The following is a 15,058-nucleotide window of genomic DNA, read 5'->3' as shown; positions in this document are numbered from 1 at the left end:
TAGGTACACTGGTTATAAATTTCACCTTGCATGTAATGTAAATTTTCATTCAAGTAGATTTAGCACAAGTTTTAGATGCAAACTTCTAAAATTCCATATAAAGAATAACATTCCATTTCAAAAATAAATTCCAAAAATGCTATGACTAATCTTTATCAAAAAAATAAAAGAAATAGTTCTCTATGGGAGGACCATGGAGTTATTGTGCATTAGTATTGACCATTTTTGAAGTCGTCGTTATGCACAAATATTGGAGCATCTTTAAATAGGTATAGGCTATACTTTGAAATTACCACTTTTTGACCCTAGCATACATAATGGATCCAAAAAATAGTTAGATGTATGACCACTTTTTGACCCTTGATGCATAAGAGATCCAAAAAACTTAGTAAACTATATGACCATTTTTTTACCATTGCATGCATAACAGATAAAAAAAATAGTTAGGATCTCTTCACCTAATTAATGTGATCTAAATGAAAACACAAAACTGTAACGGCGAGGAAAAAAAACATCAAGTACTCCCATCCTAAGTGGAGTTCATTGACCTTCCCTTGCGCCTAAACTCTATTAGTAATTGAAGTTCATTGACCTTCCTTTACGCCAGAACTAATTATTACCCATAACCCAAACCATGCTGTCAAAGATTTGAACTTAGATTTGCATGCCATTAATTGTCAAAAATCTGTAAAACCATTGCTTCAAAATGCATGCAGTTAATTGTTAAATCCATTAGTAAATTAAAACAAAGCTTTCTGTAAATCGTTGCAAACTAAGATAGAAGCAAATCGTCTACACTATATCAGAAGCCTGACAAGCTCGCTGCCTGTTTATTATCATTGTTGTTCCTTTGTGCCAGTCCAAGTGTCTCGTTTACAGGTTGGTCCATGCTAAGTTATGCATTTCTTTCAAAGCCTTAGAATTTTCATCTCAGTTTTAATATTATTTGATTTTGTGTTGATTGTAATATGATTTGCATTCTTTAAAGTTCATGCATATTCTTTTCCTGTGCCTGCGATTAGTTTATATCTTTCTATACCTACAAATTATAATTCTTAAAACCTACACACGCTGATTTGTGTCTAGAAATCTTTTTTTCGCATTTACTCTTTGCTCCAGAAATTCAGACCAGATAATGTCGAACAAGCACGATGTATTTGTTACCCATGAAAGAGTTAGTCTTTCGTCACTTTGCATTCAAACAGAAATCAGACATTAAAATCAACTTGACAGATTTTAAATTTCTGTAATTTATAACTGGCTTATGCTCACTACCTTGTATCTTTTTCCCTTCGTAAGATATAACAGTGCATGTCAGCAATGCCCATCTATGCTTTCTTCAAAGGATCCCAAAGGCTAAGCATATCTTGCTATAGGAAATCACAAGCTCTTCTAATGGGGTACATGAATGGTATGTTGTATCTTTTTCCATAGAAAGGTATAATAGTGGATGTCTGCAATGCAAGCTATATTGGCCATGCCACTCACTTGAATCCAACTGCAATATCTCTAAAAAATCAAAACTAAGCCCTATTTTTCTAATTTTACTTGGTCAACAGCAACCCATCGGCCGTTGCTATGCAAAATTTGAAATCATGGACAAGGTGCGCGAACTGTTTGACAAAATGCTCTAACAAAATGTGGTGCCATGGACTGCAAGCATAGTTGGATATGCACAAAATGAACTTATTGAAAAGGCCTCATCATTGTAAACAAATGCAATTGGTAGGTGTATAGCCAAATTAAGCAATGTTTGCTAGTATCATCCTCACATGAGCCAAAATATCAACAAAACCATTTTGTGTATATCCTTCAATCAATGTACTCCGTGAGACCACATGAAATTGGGGTGTACCATGTGCAGTAGTCCACATTTTCCATACACATCTAGCAATGCATTCACAATTACAATATTTGACAAAAGATTGCTTTCTATTATTAGTCCTTGTGTATAGCAGAGACTGATGTTTCATCAAAATGAATCGTTATTAATTATGCTTTGTGAATCGTGCCATGAGAAAAAAATTTAAAACACAATTATGATGTTTCACATATTTTTTGAGTATGCTCAAATTCTCTCTATTGTATAAAATTTGCAGTCCTGTGTATGCACTTCCTCTGTCTGATTTTGTATTAATTGTTCTTGTTTGTGCCTTTGCCTAACCAGCAGTTTGTATTTTGATTGTTTCTAGTGGGTACCATTTGTCTCACTTCCTGCTATAATATCTAATGCTACATACTCCTGTGACAGTCAACTAATATTTTCCATTTTCTCTAATGGTGTTGTTGGCATATTCCATGCTCAAACATTAAGGCTTAGATGTCACTCTACTAGTTTCTATGTAGCGCTCCATGACTTATGTATGGTCCCACATTTTTTATACACGCCCATCAGGGCAGCTGCATTGATAACATGTAGCTTCCCTATAACATGTGACAAAATCCCCCTTTCCTTGTGTTTTCATGGATTTTCATACCGTGTTCCGAAGCTCCTACTTTGGGATAGGTGGGCAGAAAGCTGGCGAAGGTCGTTGAGTCTGGCTTTACACCAGTCAGTTGCATTTGCTTGAAACTTTCTAAATACTTTTCAACGGATCTATTGCATATTCTGCAAAGATTTTAGTTCATGAGATCGCACATCATAGAGGCATTCTATCAAACAAATCATGAACTGAACTGAACTGAACTGATTGTGCATTGTCCATACCCGTTCTGAAGCTCCCATTTAGGCAGCGGCAGGGAGAATGCTGTTAAAGATTGAGGAAATTGGCTTCACACCTGACAATTGCATACGCCTGAAAACTCTCAGGGCTTATTATAGTCACTCCTTGACCTGTATGTGGGATTTGTATTCTTTTAATTAGAAAAAACATTGTTTTGTATTTGGGAGCTTCTGTGTAGTCTTCAATTTATTGGGCATTAATTTAAGTTGGTAGTACTCAGTTTTATCTTATAAACATGGGGTATGTTGCCAAACTTTGGCAATGTAAAAAATTCATAGTGACTGCGAAATTCAAAACCTCCTGTGCTATCCTTGTGCATTCACCGACATAGAAAGAGGTGCCATCTAAAAGCATAAAAAAGGTCTCTATGACTATACTAGGCTAGCTAAAACTGTAATATAACCTGCATTAACCCTTCATTTGGCACCTTATAAAACCCATTTTTAAAGGGATGACTAATTTAGTAACCTAATGATATCAGGCTAGATTTAAGCTGCAAAGGCCAACCCATTTTGCCAACATAAGCCAGTCCCAATGACATGCCAGTCACACAAGCACATGAAAGTGATGTTAGATAAACTGTGACCTCACACAAAAGAGGTACTTCCATTTAGAACCTTATTAAACCTGTTTGTGTCGCAGGTGGTGACATTGGATATGAAAATCCTAGGAGCTTGCAAAACATAATCTTTCGCTAAATATTTAGAGCAGAAGATACTTAGGAAGCAAGATATCAGCCATGGCTCGCAATAAAGAATTTGCCTCAACAACAGATCTTCAAGGAAGCTTTTACCATATGCTAGCCTATAACTACGAATGGTATACTTATGGTGAGGACCATTTTTAAAAATTTCAATAAAAAACTTAAGAATGAGTTGTACTTTAAAAATTTAGAGTCAGAAAAAAAAAAATTTAATTCAGAGTCAGATGACAAGCTGCGTAGCCTCGGTTTTAACTTGCCCTAGTAATGTTGCGTGATAGTTTTTAGTGCAAGGCACTTAAAAAGCTATAGCAAGATGAAAATTGCATCTTTATAACATCATTCACACCAAAACCCTGCTTAAAGTTTGCAGAGTCGGTAGTAGAAATAGAAAATTGCATCTTCGTAACATCATTCACATCAAAATCCTGCATAAAGTTTGCAGAGCCAGTAGTAGTAGTAGATACTGTTAAATTTAGTCTTTTAGATTAATACAATACTCAGAAAATAGAAATTTATCTTAATTTCCAGATTAATATTGATTGTTGTTAGTGTTAAGATTTTCCAAAATTAAGCAAAAGTAGAGAAATGAAAAGAATGAACTCACAACACACAAGTACCCTGGAAAACCTCCTAGGAGGAAAATCCTCAGATCTGATTATGTATTAAGCATAATGTTCTGATTACAACACTTATCTCTGATTGCTGTCCAAACAGCAAGTTGCCAAGGTGATGTAGAATGATGCCCTAGTTGTAGATGACCAAGACACCAATCAGCAGAAGATGACTTCAACAAGCTGAAGCAGCATATAACCAAATGTTCTTGCAGTTCACCAAGGAGCAGATTCGCCAAGTGTAGGAGGGCAGATCACATTTAAGAGCATAGCAGATCGCATTTGCTGATGTGTGTGAGATATGAATTGATTTACTTCATCTTGAAGTACACACATATATATCTTCCTCTTGATGGTAGACCTCTAGGTCGGCTAGCAATAATTATATTTTGTTTATTAATTATTTCCTTAACATGTTTCATGAGAGGCACATCAAGTGGCGTGAGATATAGGGTCGGCCCTATTGGAGGGTGGCGTGTGAGAAAGGGCCCAGCTCTAAAGGGCGGATTCCAATGTTGCCTTAGGCAATTGGAATCCGCTCTTCGCCCTAATTAAAACTAACACTCCCTCTTAATTAGGGAGAAGAGAATATAATCAGAATATCGCTATCTTCCATCTTGCACACAAGCAAAGAATGGATTACATAATCAGAACATAGTAGACTTCCATCTTGCACACAATCATAGAATGGAATTACATAATCAGAGGTCTTCCATCTTGCACACAAGCAAAGACTGAAACCACCTTACATTGCCCACAGATGGTGGTTGATGCAACACAAGGCATCACTGGGGATGAGACTCCCTCTCAACCAAGGTCTCATTTTCTAAAATCCCAAGCCTGTCTCTGAAGTACACAAACTTCACCTTGGATAGAGGCTTGGTAAGGATATCTGCAATCTGATCATCAGTGCTGACATACTTCAGTTGAAGAGCACCTCTTTGCACCATATCTCGAATGAAGTGATAACGAGTTTCCACATGTTTTGACCTATCATGAAACACTGGATTGACAGACATCTTGATACAACTCTGATTATCACAATGTATAACTGTAGGTACCCAAGGTTGTCCAAACAACCGAGGAAGAAGCTTACGAAGCCACACTGCTTCTCTAGAAGCAACACTTGCTGCAATATACTCAGCTTCAGCAGTACTTAGTGCAACAGAGGATTGTTTTCTACAAGCCCAAGAGATCACTGCGGATCCTAAGTTGAAACAAATGCCAGAAGTGTTTTTCCTATCATTGACACTTCCAGCCCAATCTACATCTGAATAACCTTCCAAGGTTATTGAAGTGTTAAGTGGATACTGCAGCCCATAACCAATTGTGCCTCGCAAGTATCTTAGGATGTGCTTGGCTGCAACAAGATGAACATGTTTGGGCATGCTCATGAACTGGCTGAGAGCATTCACTACATAGCATATGTCTGGTCTAGTGTTAACTAGATACATCAATGATCCAATCAACTCCCTGTACTCCGATGGATTTGCAAAATCAGAGTTAGTTGTAGAAACACTCAACTTCTTTAAGTTAGATTTCATAGGAGTAGACATAGGTTTACAATCCATCATTCTAAATCTTTTCAAAATATCAATAGTATACTTTCCTTGACTTCGATGCTTCTAGACCTAGAAAATAATGCATTAGACCTAAGTCCTTCATTTCAAATTCTGACGCTAATTCTTTCTTACATCTAATGATAAGCTCATCTTTACCAATAAGAAATAAATCATCCACATATAGAACTAGAATTAGCATTTCATCATTAGATACCTTAAAGTAAATGTTAGAGTCAGCATCATTTTTACAAAACCCTAAACTTAACAAGTACTTATCAATTCTTTCATACCAAGCACGAGGGGCTTGTTTGAGGCCATATAGAGCTTTCTTCAATCTGCAAACATGAGTTTCTCTATCCTAAATCTCATAACCCTCAGGTTGTTCAATATAGACTTCTTCGTCAATGAAACCATTAAGGAAGACAGTCTTAACATCCATTTGATGTAACTTCCAACCTCTAGCTGCAGCAATAGCTATTAAAGTTCTAATAGAGGTATATCTAGCAACAGGAACAAATGTTTCTTCATAGTCTATGCCTTCCTTTTGAGAAACACCACGAGCTACAAATCTAGCTTTATATTTTTCAATACTACCATCAACATTATGTTTAATTTTAAATAACCATTTAGAGGAAACAACAGATTTACCTTTGGGTCTAGGCACAATGTCCCAAACATCATTCTTGATGATTGATTGATACTCTTCATCCATAGCTAGCTTCCAGGCATGATGGTTCAAGGCTTCTTCAACATTGCATGGCTCAAACTGAATAAGATTGCTCATCAATGCAACATAGTTGGAGAATACTTGAGGTTTCTTGGTTTCTCTGAAAGTGCCACTGGGAGCTGCAACTCTTTCAGTTTCTTGAATGGTGTTTCTTACCCAAAGTGGCCTCTTTTTGCTAACAACAATGTCACTAGGTATATCAGTGGGATGCATAGGCTCAGGAGGATCATCATGCTCTTCTTGTGGTGGAGACACAACAAACTCCCTCTGAATCTCAGGGTTACTATCAACATTCATATCTTGATTGTCATTAACTTCATCAATAACAAGAGAACCTTTTGATTTCTTAAAGACAATATCTTCTTCAAAAGTAACATCCCTACTTACCTCAACATACCTTTGACTTGGAATGTAGATCCTGAAGGCTTTGGAGGATTCACTGTATCCAACTAGCATTCCTTTCTTTCCGGAGGGCTCCAACTTAGTTCGTTTTTCTTTAGCCACATGAACATATACAGGACTTCCAAAAATCCTCAAGTGGCTGATGTCAGGTTTGAATCCTGAGAAGGCTTCTTCAGGCGTCATATTCTTTAGAACACGGTGGAGACATCTATTCTGAATGTAGACTATTGTTCTAGAAGCCTCAGCCCAAAGAAAAGTTTGTAAGTCTTGATCATGGATCATGGCCTTTGCAGCCTCAACAATAGTCCTATTCTTTCTTTCAGCAACTCCATTTTGTTGAGGATTGTAGGGAACACGGAACCCCCTCTTAATTCCTGACTCAATACAAAAGTCATAAAAACTGCCAGAGGTATACTCACCTCCATTGTCAGACCTTAAGCATTTAATTTTTTTACCAAAGATGTTTTCAACCAATGCCTTAAACTCTTTAAATCTACTTAAGACTTCATCAGATTCTTTAGACTTTAAGAAATAGATCCAAGTTTTCCTTGAGAAATCATCTATGAAAATTACATAATAGAGAAATCCACTGGGAGAAGCTATAGACATAGGGCCACATAAATCAAAATGAACAAGTTCTAGTTTTTCTTTAGTTCTACTTTCACTTTTATATAAAGGACTTTTAACATTTTTACCCATAGCACAACCTTTACATGAATCATCATGAAATTTACTGAGTTTAGGCACACCTTTAACTATCTTTCCAAGAGAGGGAAGAGCTTGAAAGTGTAAGTGTCCAAGTCTTCTATGCCATAGCTCACAGGATTCAGGAGCCTCATTAATGAGGGCTTGAACATGTTTAGTGGAGAGCTTATACAAACTGTCATATCTATTTCCAATAACACGAGCAGATTTGAAACTAGATTTCTTAGGCCAAGCAAGTACTTTACCCTCAGAAAATGCTACTTGATAACCTTTATCTTCTAGAGCAGAAATAGAAATTAAGTTTCTTTTAATTCCAAGAACAAATAAGATATCACTAAGGTGAAGTGAAATACCGGAGTCTAAATTTAAAGAAGTAGTGCCAAAACCTCATACCGAATATCGAGCATCATCACCAATTACCACATGTAGATCGGTATCATTTTCTACTAAGTCTGAAAGGTGATCACGGTAGCCTGTGATGTGTTTGGAAGCACCACTGTCAATCAGCCATGTGTTACTGTCTGTGGGTATGCTACTCAATAGGGCAGAGATGAATAAGAAGTCATCATTTTGTTCTGAGACTTCATTTAGGTCGGCTTCTCTTTGCAAGAGATCATTCTGACATTCTTTAACATAGTGACCAAATTTGTCACATCTGAAACATCGAACACAAGAGATATCTCTTGGCTTCTTCCAAGAATGCTGAGAACTAGGTGGTCTGAAATCTCTATTCCTCTTGGGATTATACTTCTTCCAATTACCGCCTTTCTTGCATTGGGCTGCAAGCATGTGTTGATCATCCACTTGAGGACTTTTGAGTTGCCCCCTTGTGATAAGACACGACTCTTCTTGAATGCAATCATTCTTAAGACGATCAAGGGTGGGTAATTTAGTTCTTCCACTTATGGTTTGAATAAAGGACTCCCATGAGTGTGGTAGACCATTTAGAGCAATCATAACAAGATCCTTGTCTTCCATGTTATGTCCAATTGTACCTAGCTGATTCTTTAGTTCTGAAATCCTCATGAAATAAGACATAACAGAATCTTCTTTTGACATCTTGATATTAAGTAATTGTTGCCTTAAAGTAATTGCCCTACTAAGATTGTTAATTTCATAAGTACCTTGTAGATGACTAAATATTTCTCTTGCAGTAGTGAATGAGGCGATGGAGGTGACTAGGTGATCTTTAACTGAATCGATAAGGAGCTTTCTGGCCTTGACAGCATTCCTTTTGAATTGCTTTAGCTCAGCTGCATCTGTAGGTTCAGTTAGCTCTTTCTCTTCTATGAAGAGAAGAAGATCTTCTTCCTCTAGGGCAACCATGATGTGAACCTTCCATGCAGCAAAGTTGAGATTTCCATCAAGACTATCTTCAACTTTCAGCCCCATTGACCTGACCTGGGAATGAAACAACAATCTGAAAATAAAAGAGTACTAAATTCTAAAATTTGAAAGTTGATCTAGCCTATAGCTCTGATACCATGTTAAATTTAGTCTTTTAAATTAATACAATACTCAGAAAATAGAAATTTATCTTAATTTCCAGATTAGTATTGATTGTTGTTAGTGTTAGGATTTTCCAGAATCAAGAAAAAGTAGAGAAATGAACAGAATGAACTCACAACACACAAGTACCCTAGGAAAACCTCCTAGGAGGAAAAACCCAGCAAGAAAGATCCTCGGATCTAATTATGTATTAAGCATAATGTTCTGATTACAACACTTATCTTTGATTGTTATCCAAACAACAAGTTGCCAAGGTGATGTAGAATGATGCCCTAGTTGTAGATGACCAAGACACCAATCAGCAGAAGATGACTTCAATAGGTTGAAGCAGCATATAACCAAATGTTCTTGCAGTTCACCAAGGAGCAGATTCGCCAAGTGTAGGAGGGCAGATCACATTTAAGAGCATAGCAGATCGCATTTGCTGATGTGTGTGAGATATGAATTGATTTATTTCATCTTGAAGTACACACATATATATCTTCCTCTTGATGGTAGACCTCTAGGTCGGCTAGCAATAATTATATTTTATTTATTAATTATTTTCCTTAACACGTTTCATGAGAGGCACATCAAGTGGCGTGAGATATAGGGTCGGCCCTATTGGAGGGTGGCGTGTGAGAAAGGGCCCAGCCCTAAAGGGCGGATTCCAATGTTGCCTTAGGCAATTGGAATCCGCTCTTCACCCTAATTAAAACTAACAGATACTTCAAGGAATTTTGCCACCAAATTATGCGCTACATGTAGTGTAAATTTTCATTCCAACACATTTAGAGCAAGATTTGGATGCAAACTCTTAAAAATCCATATAAAGAATAAAATTTCATTTCCAAAAATAAACAACAGAAATGCCATGACTGATCTTTGCGAAAAAAGAAAACAGAAACAAATGCTTCGATTCTTTGTGCGCCCTTTCCTTTATAACTTGAAATAATTGCAAGGTAATTGGTTTGATCTTAATGAAACAAAAAAGAAAGAGAATAACTTAACAGTGCTAAAAAAAAATCAAGTACTCTCATCATAACTGGAGTTCATTTCCCTTCTCTTGCACCTTAATTATTAACTGCAGTTTATTGTCCGGCCCTTGCGCCTTAACTAATTATGAGGGAAACCATTCCTGTCAAAGATTTTTCAACCACAAAATTTAATGTTAAAAATAATTTTTAAAAAAACTATAGATAACTTTAAATCACATGCATTTAATTGTTAAAAATATATAAAAGCATAGTTTTTAAATGCATGCAGTTAATAATTAAATCTATCTGTAAACTTAAAAAAGGCATTTTGTGTAATGTTCCCAATTTTTAGATGACAATTAATTAAATTGATTATTATTAAGTTGTCAAAAACAAAAAAGATATATTCAAATGATGACTTAATATTAATTAATTTAATTAAATAATAAGAAAATAATAAAATATTATTAAATGTCACTTCATTAAATAAAGTTCTCCAAAATATGATTAATAATTTAAGTTGGCCAAATTAGCCTAATATTCTAGATGCTTCTTGGAGTTCTTTATATGAAGGTTGGATGGAGGAAGGAAAGTATGCTTTAGATTTGATATGATAATTTATGAACTTCTAAGGATTAAAACCCTTGGAGTTGAAGGCATAGACAAAAAGTTATCACTTTCTGTGGAGTATTTGCAAGGCAGTAGGCACTATTGAGCAAATTTGTGAAGTCTCCTTTGGAGACAAATTTGATGATTATTTACAATAAATATAGAAGCTTTGCTCGGAGACATTATTATGAGTTAGATAGTTATTTTTTTGAAATATGATGTTTTGGTAAATTCTAATATCTTTGGCTCTTCAATATTGGAAATTTATATTGTAAAGTTGTGGTTTCATTAGTAGTGGCAAAAATTATTCTAAAGAGTTGATTATTATTTTATTCCGAGTTTATATCAGTGTAATATTTGGGGGTCTTGATTTGTTTGGTTTCATTGAAGTAGTGGCCCAAGGATGAATGTTGTTGGATTAATTAGAGAAGTTGACTTACATAAATGCATCATTCTTTCTAGCCGATATAACACTAACTCATTAGAGAAGCACTAATTCATGACTTGCCCATAACGATCATCTTGCCATCTGCACTAAACCTGCTACATGAAATTGCCAAATCCATTTTAGGCACATTCCTTACATCAATCACTTGTCAAAAGAAGCACTAATTCATGACTCACCCATAACGATCATCTTGCCATCTGCACTACACCTACTACATGGAAATTGCCAAATCCATTTTCAGCATATTCCTTACCTCAATCACTTGTCAAAAGTGAATTCCACCATAAATACTAGTTGCTAAAATACAACTCCAATCCATAATAGAAATTGCAAACCAAGTCTCTTTATTCAACATAGGAAATTGCCAAATCAATTTTCACTCCAAAATGGAAATATATGACAATATATTCCCAAAATTTAGCATCTTCCTAGTGGGCGCCAACTTCATAAAAATAGGGATTATGTCATCTCATCACCTACCATGCAGGATGTCACTTCACCAAGATGTCCCACAAAGATGAATGACAACTTAGGGCATGTCCCCATGCTGTTGCTTAGCTTATTTTGGCTAGCAACAGTTGCTCAACTTTTTAAAGAGCAATTTGTGGAGCAGGTGGCCCCATGGATAGTCAAATGGCTGCTTATTTTTATGCAATCTTCTTAGATTATTTTGTAAACGAAATTATTGATAATATTTTTTACAAATAAAATCCATAAGCAAAATTTTAGGCAAGTAAATAGGAGAGGAAAAAAAATATGGTGAAGCCATGTGTCTTTTTTTTCAATAAGCAACCACTGCTTATTTCTAGCCCCCCCGCCCCCCCCTCCCCCCCCCTTCCTTTTTTCAAAGCTTATTTTCATTTTTTAAGCAGTTGTTGTTCCACTAAAATAGCGAAAGATTCCAATTTATCCTTTTCTCTTAATTATAATTTTACATGGGAACAGTCTAGCTGCTTAAATTTAAGCAGAAAATGCTCATAAGCAACCGCATGGGGACATGGGGTTAGGAAATTAATAACTTAGGATCAAACAATTAACCAACAACATTTAATTGATTGTAATCAAATAACCAATGTTAGGACTCTAAGGTTGAGACACCTTAATCCCAACAGACACAAGTGTGTAAAAATAGTAGGTATGGGATAAGAATGTAAGCATATGAATTGAAGGGGATACGATGCCCCTATTGTTAGTCCCCAAAATCTATAAAAGGCAAAACTAATGATAATCAAGAAGGATAAGACAGGTAAGTTCAATGAAACATGTTTTGTAGGATGTAAATCATATGAATGACATGTACGATAATCATTTGAGGTTATGAGCATGAAGGCATACAAAACAATCAAGTGATTTGGTCACATAGGATGACAAATATAGCAATGAATAAGGTATATGAAGACAACATGTAATTTATTTTTGTGTTCCTTATGCTTACATTAGTTTTTTGCCTAATTTTTCTATTTTGATCATTTCTAACCTTTTTTTTTCTTCATTTAGACTATTTTGTGTTACATGTGTTATTTTAACCTTTTTACATGTCTTGAAGCCTTTGTAGATTCTTTTCTTTTCCACATTATGTTCCTTCACCCCTTGTAAGATTCTTAATAATTAAGCTACCCATGTTCTCATTTCCAAGATGATTGATCCAAAAAATTAAATTCTTGCTTATCCTCCTATGACAAGCTATATGTATAACACATTTATTAATCACTACTATAAGATATTTCCAAATAAATTAATATTAAAAAAAATAATAATAAATATTATGAATATGGACCCATCCATATCTGTGAATTATATATTGTAAATATTGACTCAAATGCAGCTTAGTTATGTTTTTGAACATTTTTTGATTAAATATATGGAACAAGAGCACCACTAGGATGTATTGGAAACTTATTGCACTGTTTTTTGTTATCCTCATTGTTGGTAGTGTGTATTTATTTCATGGAATGAATAGAGAAATCAATATAGTTGTTTGTAAATTTTTTAACAAGATAGGGGACTATTGACCATCTTAATTTTATTCAGAATGGTCAAGAAGAATAAACGGGAATCACTCATCGAACTACATGTGCAAGACATTCCAAACCAAGCAAATTATTTCTCAAGAAAGGATCTTGAATGGAAAACTGGAGATGATAATGGTGAGATGGACTTATGCCCTGCAATCCCTCCTGAAATACTTCCTCACTTTTTCAAAGGAGAAGGTTTGTTGTATAGTTCACAAACAAAATTAATATGCAAAATGCGTAGAAGGCAACTAAAAAAATCTTACTAACATTTGTATTTCTAATTATTACTATATTTTTTTCTTAAAACTAATAAAAGTAATCTTATTGAATTGCAGATGGTGTTATTCCATTGGTTGATGATGATGTTAATGTTAGAGGGAATTTGAGTCATGAGAATATTACCACTGGTAATGTTGATATGATCTTTATAACAAAATATATTGATTTTTATGGTTCTTAAATTTAATAATTCATATTCCAATTATAGATTGTTGCTTTCCATTGGAAGATAAAGATGTGATTGGGGTTGTCATTAGTGAAGACCAAAGAACTAGTAAATTTTAATATTACCTTTTTTATAAATGAAATGTTAATATTTTTTATTTTTTTGGACTTAATCATTGTTATTTGTATTATAGATGGTTGGAAATCATCCAATGCTTCCAATGATAACTTCCATAATTCCATTGATTATATTAATTCGCTACTCCACAATTTACCAAGTAGTGCAGATGAAAAACTTGTTTTTATTCAATGCGTTGAGAGATTTAGAAAAGATCTCCATGCATCTCTTGCTTCCTCTTCCAAATTTACATCGATCCTTGGCTCAGAGAACATGTCTATGAGACAAATATCACCATGGTTTAGTCCAAGTAAAAAACACAAATGCCATTCTATTCATGAAAGAGGCAATATCAATCATCAAGTCTTGAATGAAAGAGTTAAGGAGCATGAAGGATTCCAATTCCCCCATACAAATGGTGGACAAAAAAAGAAAAAAAAGATTGCCAATCATTCAAGCATAGAAATACAAAAAGAAAGGGCTATTATCATGAAACAACATAGTGAGTACTTTTATTCAAAATTATTTTTTATATTTTTATATAGAAATAATTCTTTCTCTTATTTCACATGTTAAGAATATGTCATTGTAGCTTCGGATGATGAAGAGAATACTCAACACCGATTGCCATTCTCTATTGATCTAAACCAAACAACAATAAATGAATTACAAATTATAGATGGTAATTTTCTAACTATTAAATGTGTTCATTCATTGAATGGAGTATTGCTTTGTTCCTATTTCTAACCACTTTTCTATACATTCAAATAAATGGCAGATACAATTTGTGAAACTCAACCATCAATGCTCAGTGTTATCCCCACTTAGATATTTCAACAAACCATTCCAGGTAAATAAGAATGCTATTGTTATTTAGATTAACTTCATATTGTACTCTTCCACTTGAGTCTTTATCTGTGTTGACTTATTAACTGTACATGTCATTGCAGCTTTGGATGATCAAAAAAACATTGGACAACGTAGGTTACCATTTTGTATTGATCTTAACTAGACACCACCAACAATGGATGCAATGCAAACTAGTGATGACAAAATATATATATATATATATATATGAAATGATTTTCTAACAATTTTGAATGTTTAAATTTTAAATTAATTTATATGTAAACAATGTAATTTATAGGTTCTTATGACATTGTAATGGAGGACCATGATCAACACTATTATGGATAATCAATATGCACTTTAAACTTTTTGATTGTCTATTAAGTACTTAATGCTAGATTGATGTTTGGAGATGAAAATAGTTCTTTCAATGTGTAAGTTCAATTACCTTCCCCTTTGACAATTGGAGCTTGGAGGGAGTAGCTTGTAGATTCAAGATAGAGACATGACTTGTATATTGTACTTTTGACCTACACATTATATGTATAAAATTGGCTAAATGCCCTAATTATACATAAGATAAATATAATTGAGGTTCATATTAGTTGACCCATCAAGTATTGTTAATTATTAAGTAACTAAGTGTTTATACTATTTTATGTACTACTAAGATTACT

General features: G+C 34.5%; 1 protein-coding gene across 2 annotated transcripts; it reads left to right on the top strand.

The window, feature by feature from the left end:
• The first annotated feature begins 551 nt into the window (after positions 1 to 551).
• Positions 552 to 14,855, top strand: LOC131031400 (uncharacterized). Of its 2 annotated transcripts, none has more exons than XM_057962528.2 (7): positions 552 to 879; positions 12,987 to 13,102; positions 13,306 to 13,377; positions 13,609 to 14,034; positions 14,125 to 14,214; positions 14,311 to 14,382; positions 14,483 to 14,855. In XM_057962528.2, the coding sequence occupies exons 2-6, from the start codon at positions 12,988 to 12,990 to the stop codon at positions 14,358 to 14,360; spliced, it is 753 nt and encodes a 250-aa protein (XP_057818511.2). In that variant the 5' UTR covers positions 552 to 879; position 12,987; the 3' UTR covers positions 14,361 to 14,382; positions 14,483 to 14,855. The 2 variants fall into 2 exon arrangements, with proteins under 2 accessions (XP_057818511.2, XP_057818503.2); XM_057962520.2 differs by having other exon boundaries at positions 12,987 to 13,165.
• The last annotated feature ends 203 nt before the right edge of the window (positions 14,856 to 15,058 follow it).

The sequence above is a fragment of the Cryptomeria japonica genome, chromosome 4 (assembly GCF_030272615.1).
Source record: "Cryptomeria japonica chromosome 4, Sugi_1.0, whole genome shotgun sequence".
Lineage (NCBI taxonomy): Eukaryota > Viridiplantae > Streptophyta > Pinopsida > Cupressales > Cupressaceae > Cryptomeria > Cryptomeria japonica.
Note: the sequence above shows the minus strand (reverse complement) of the source record. Positions and strands in the feature narration are given on the sequence as shown.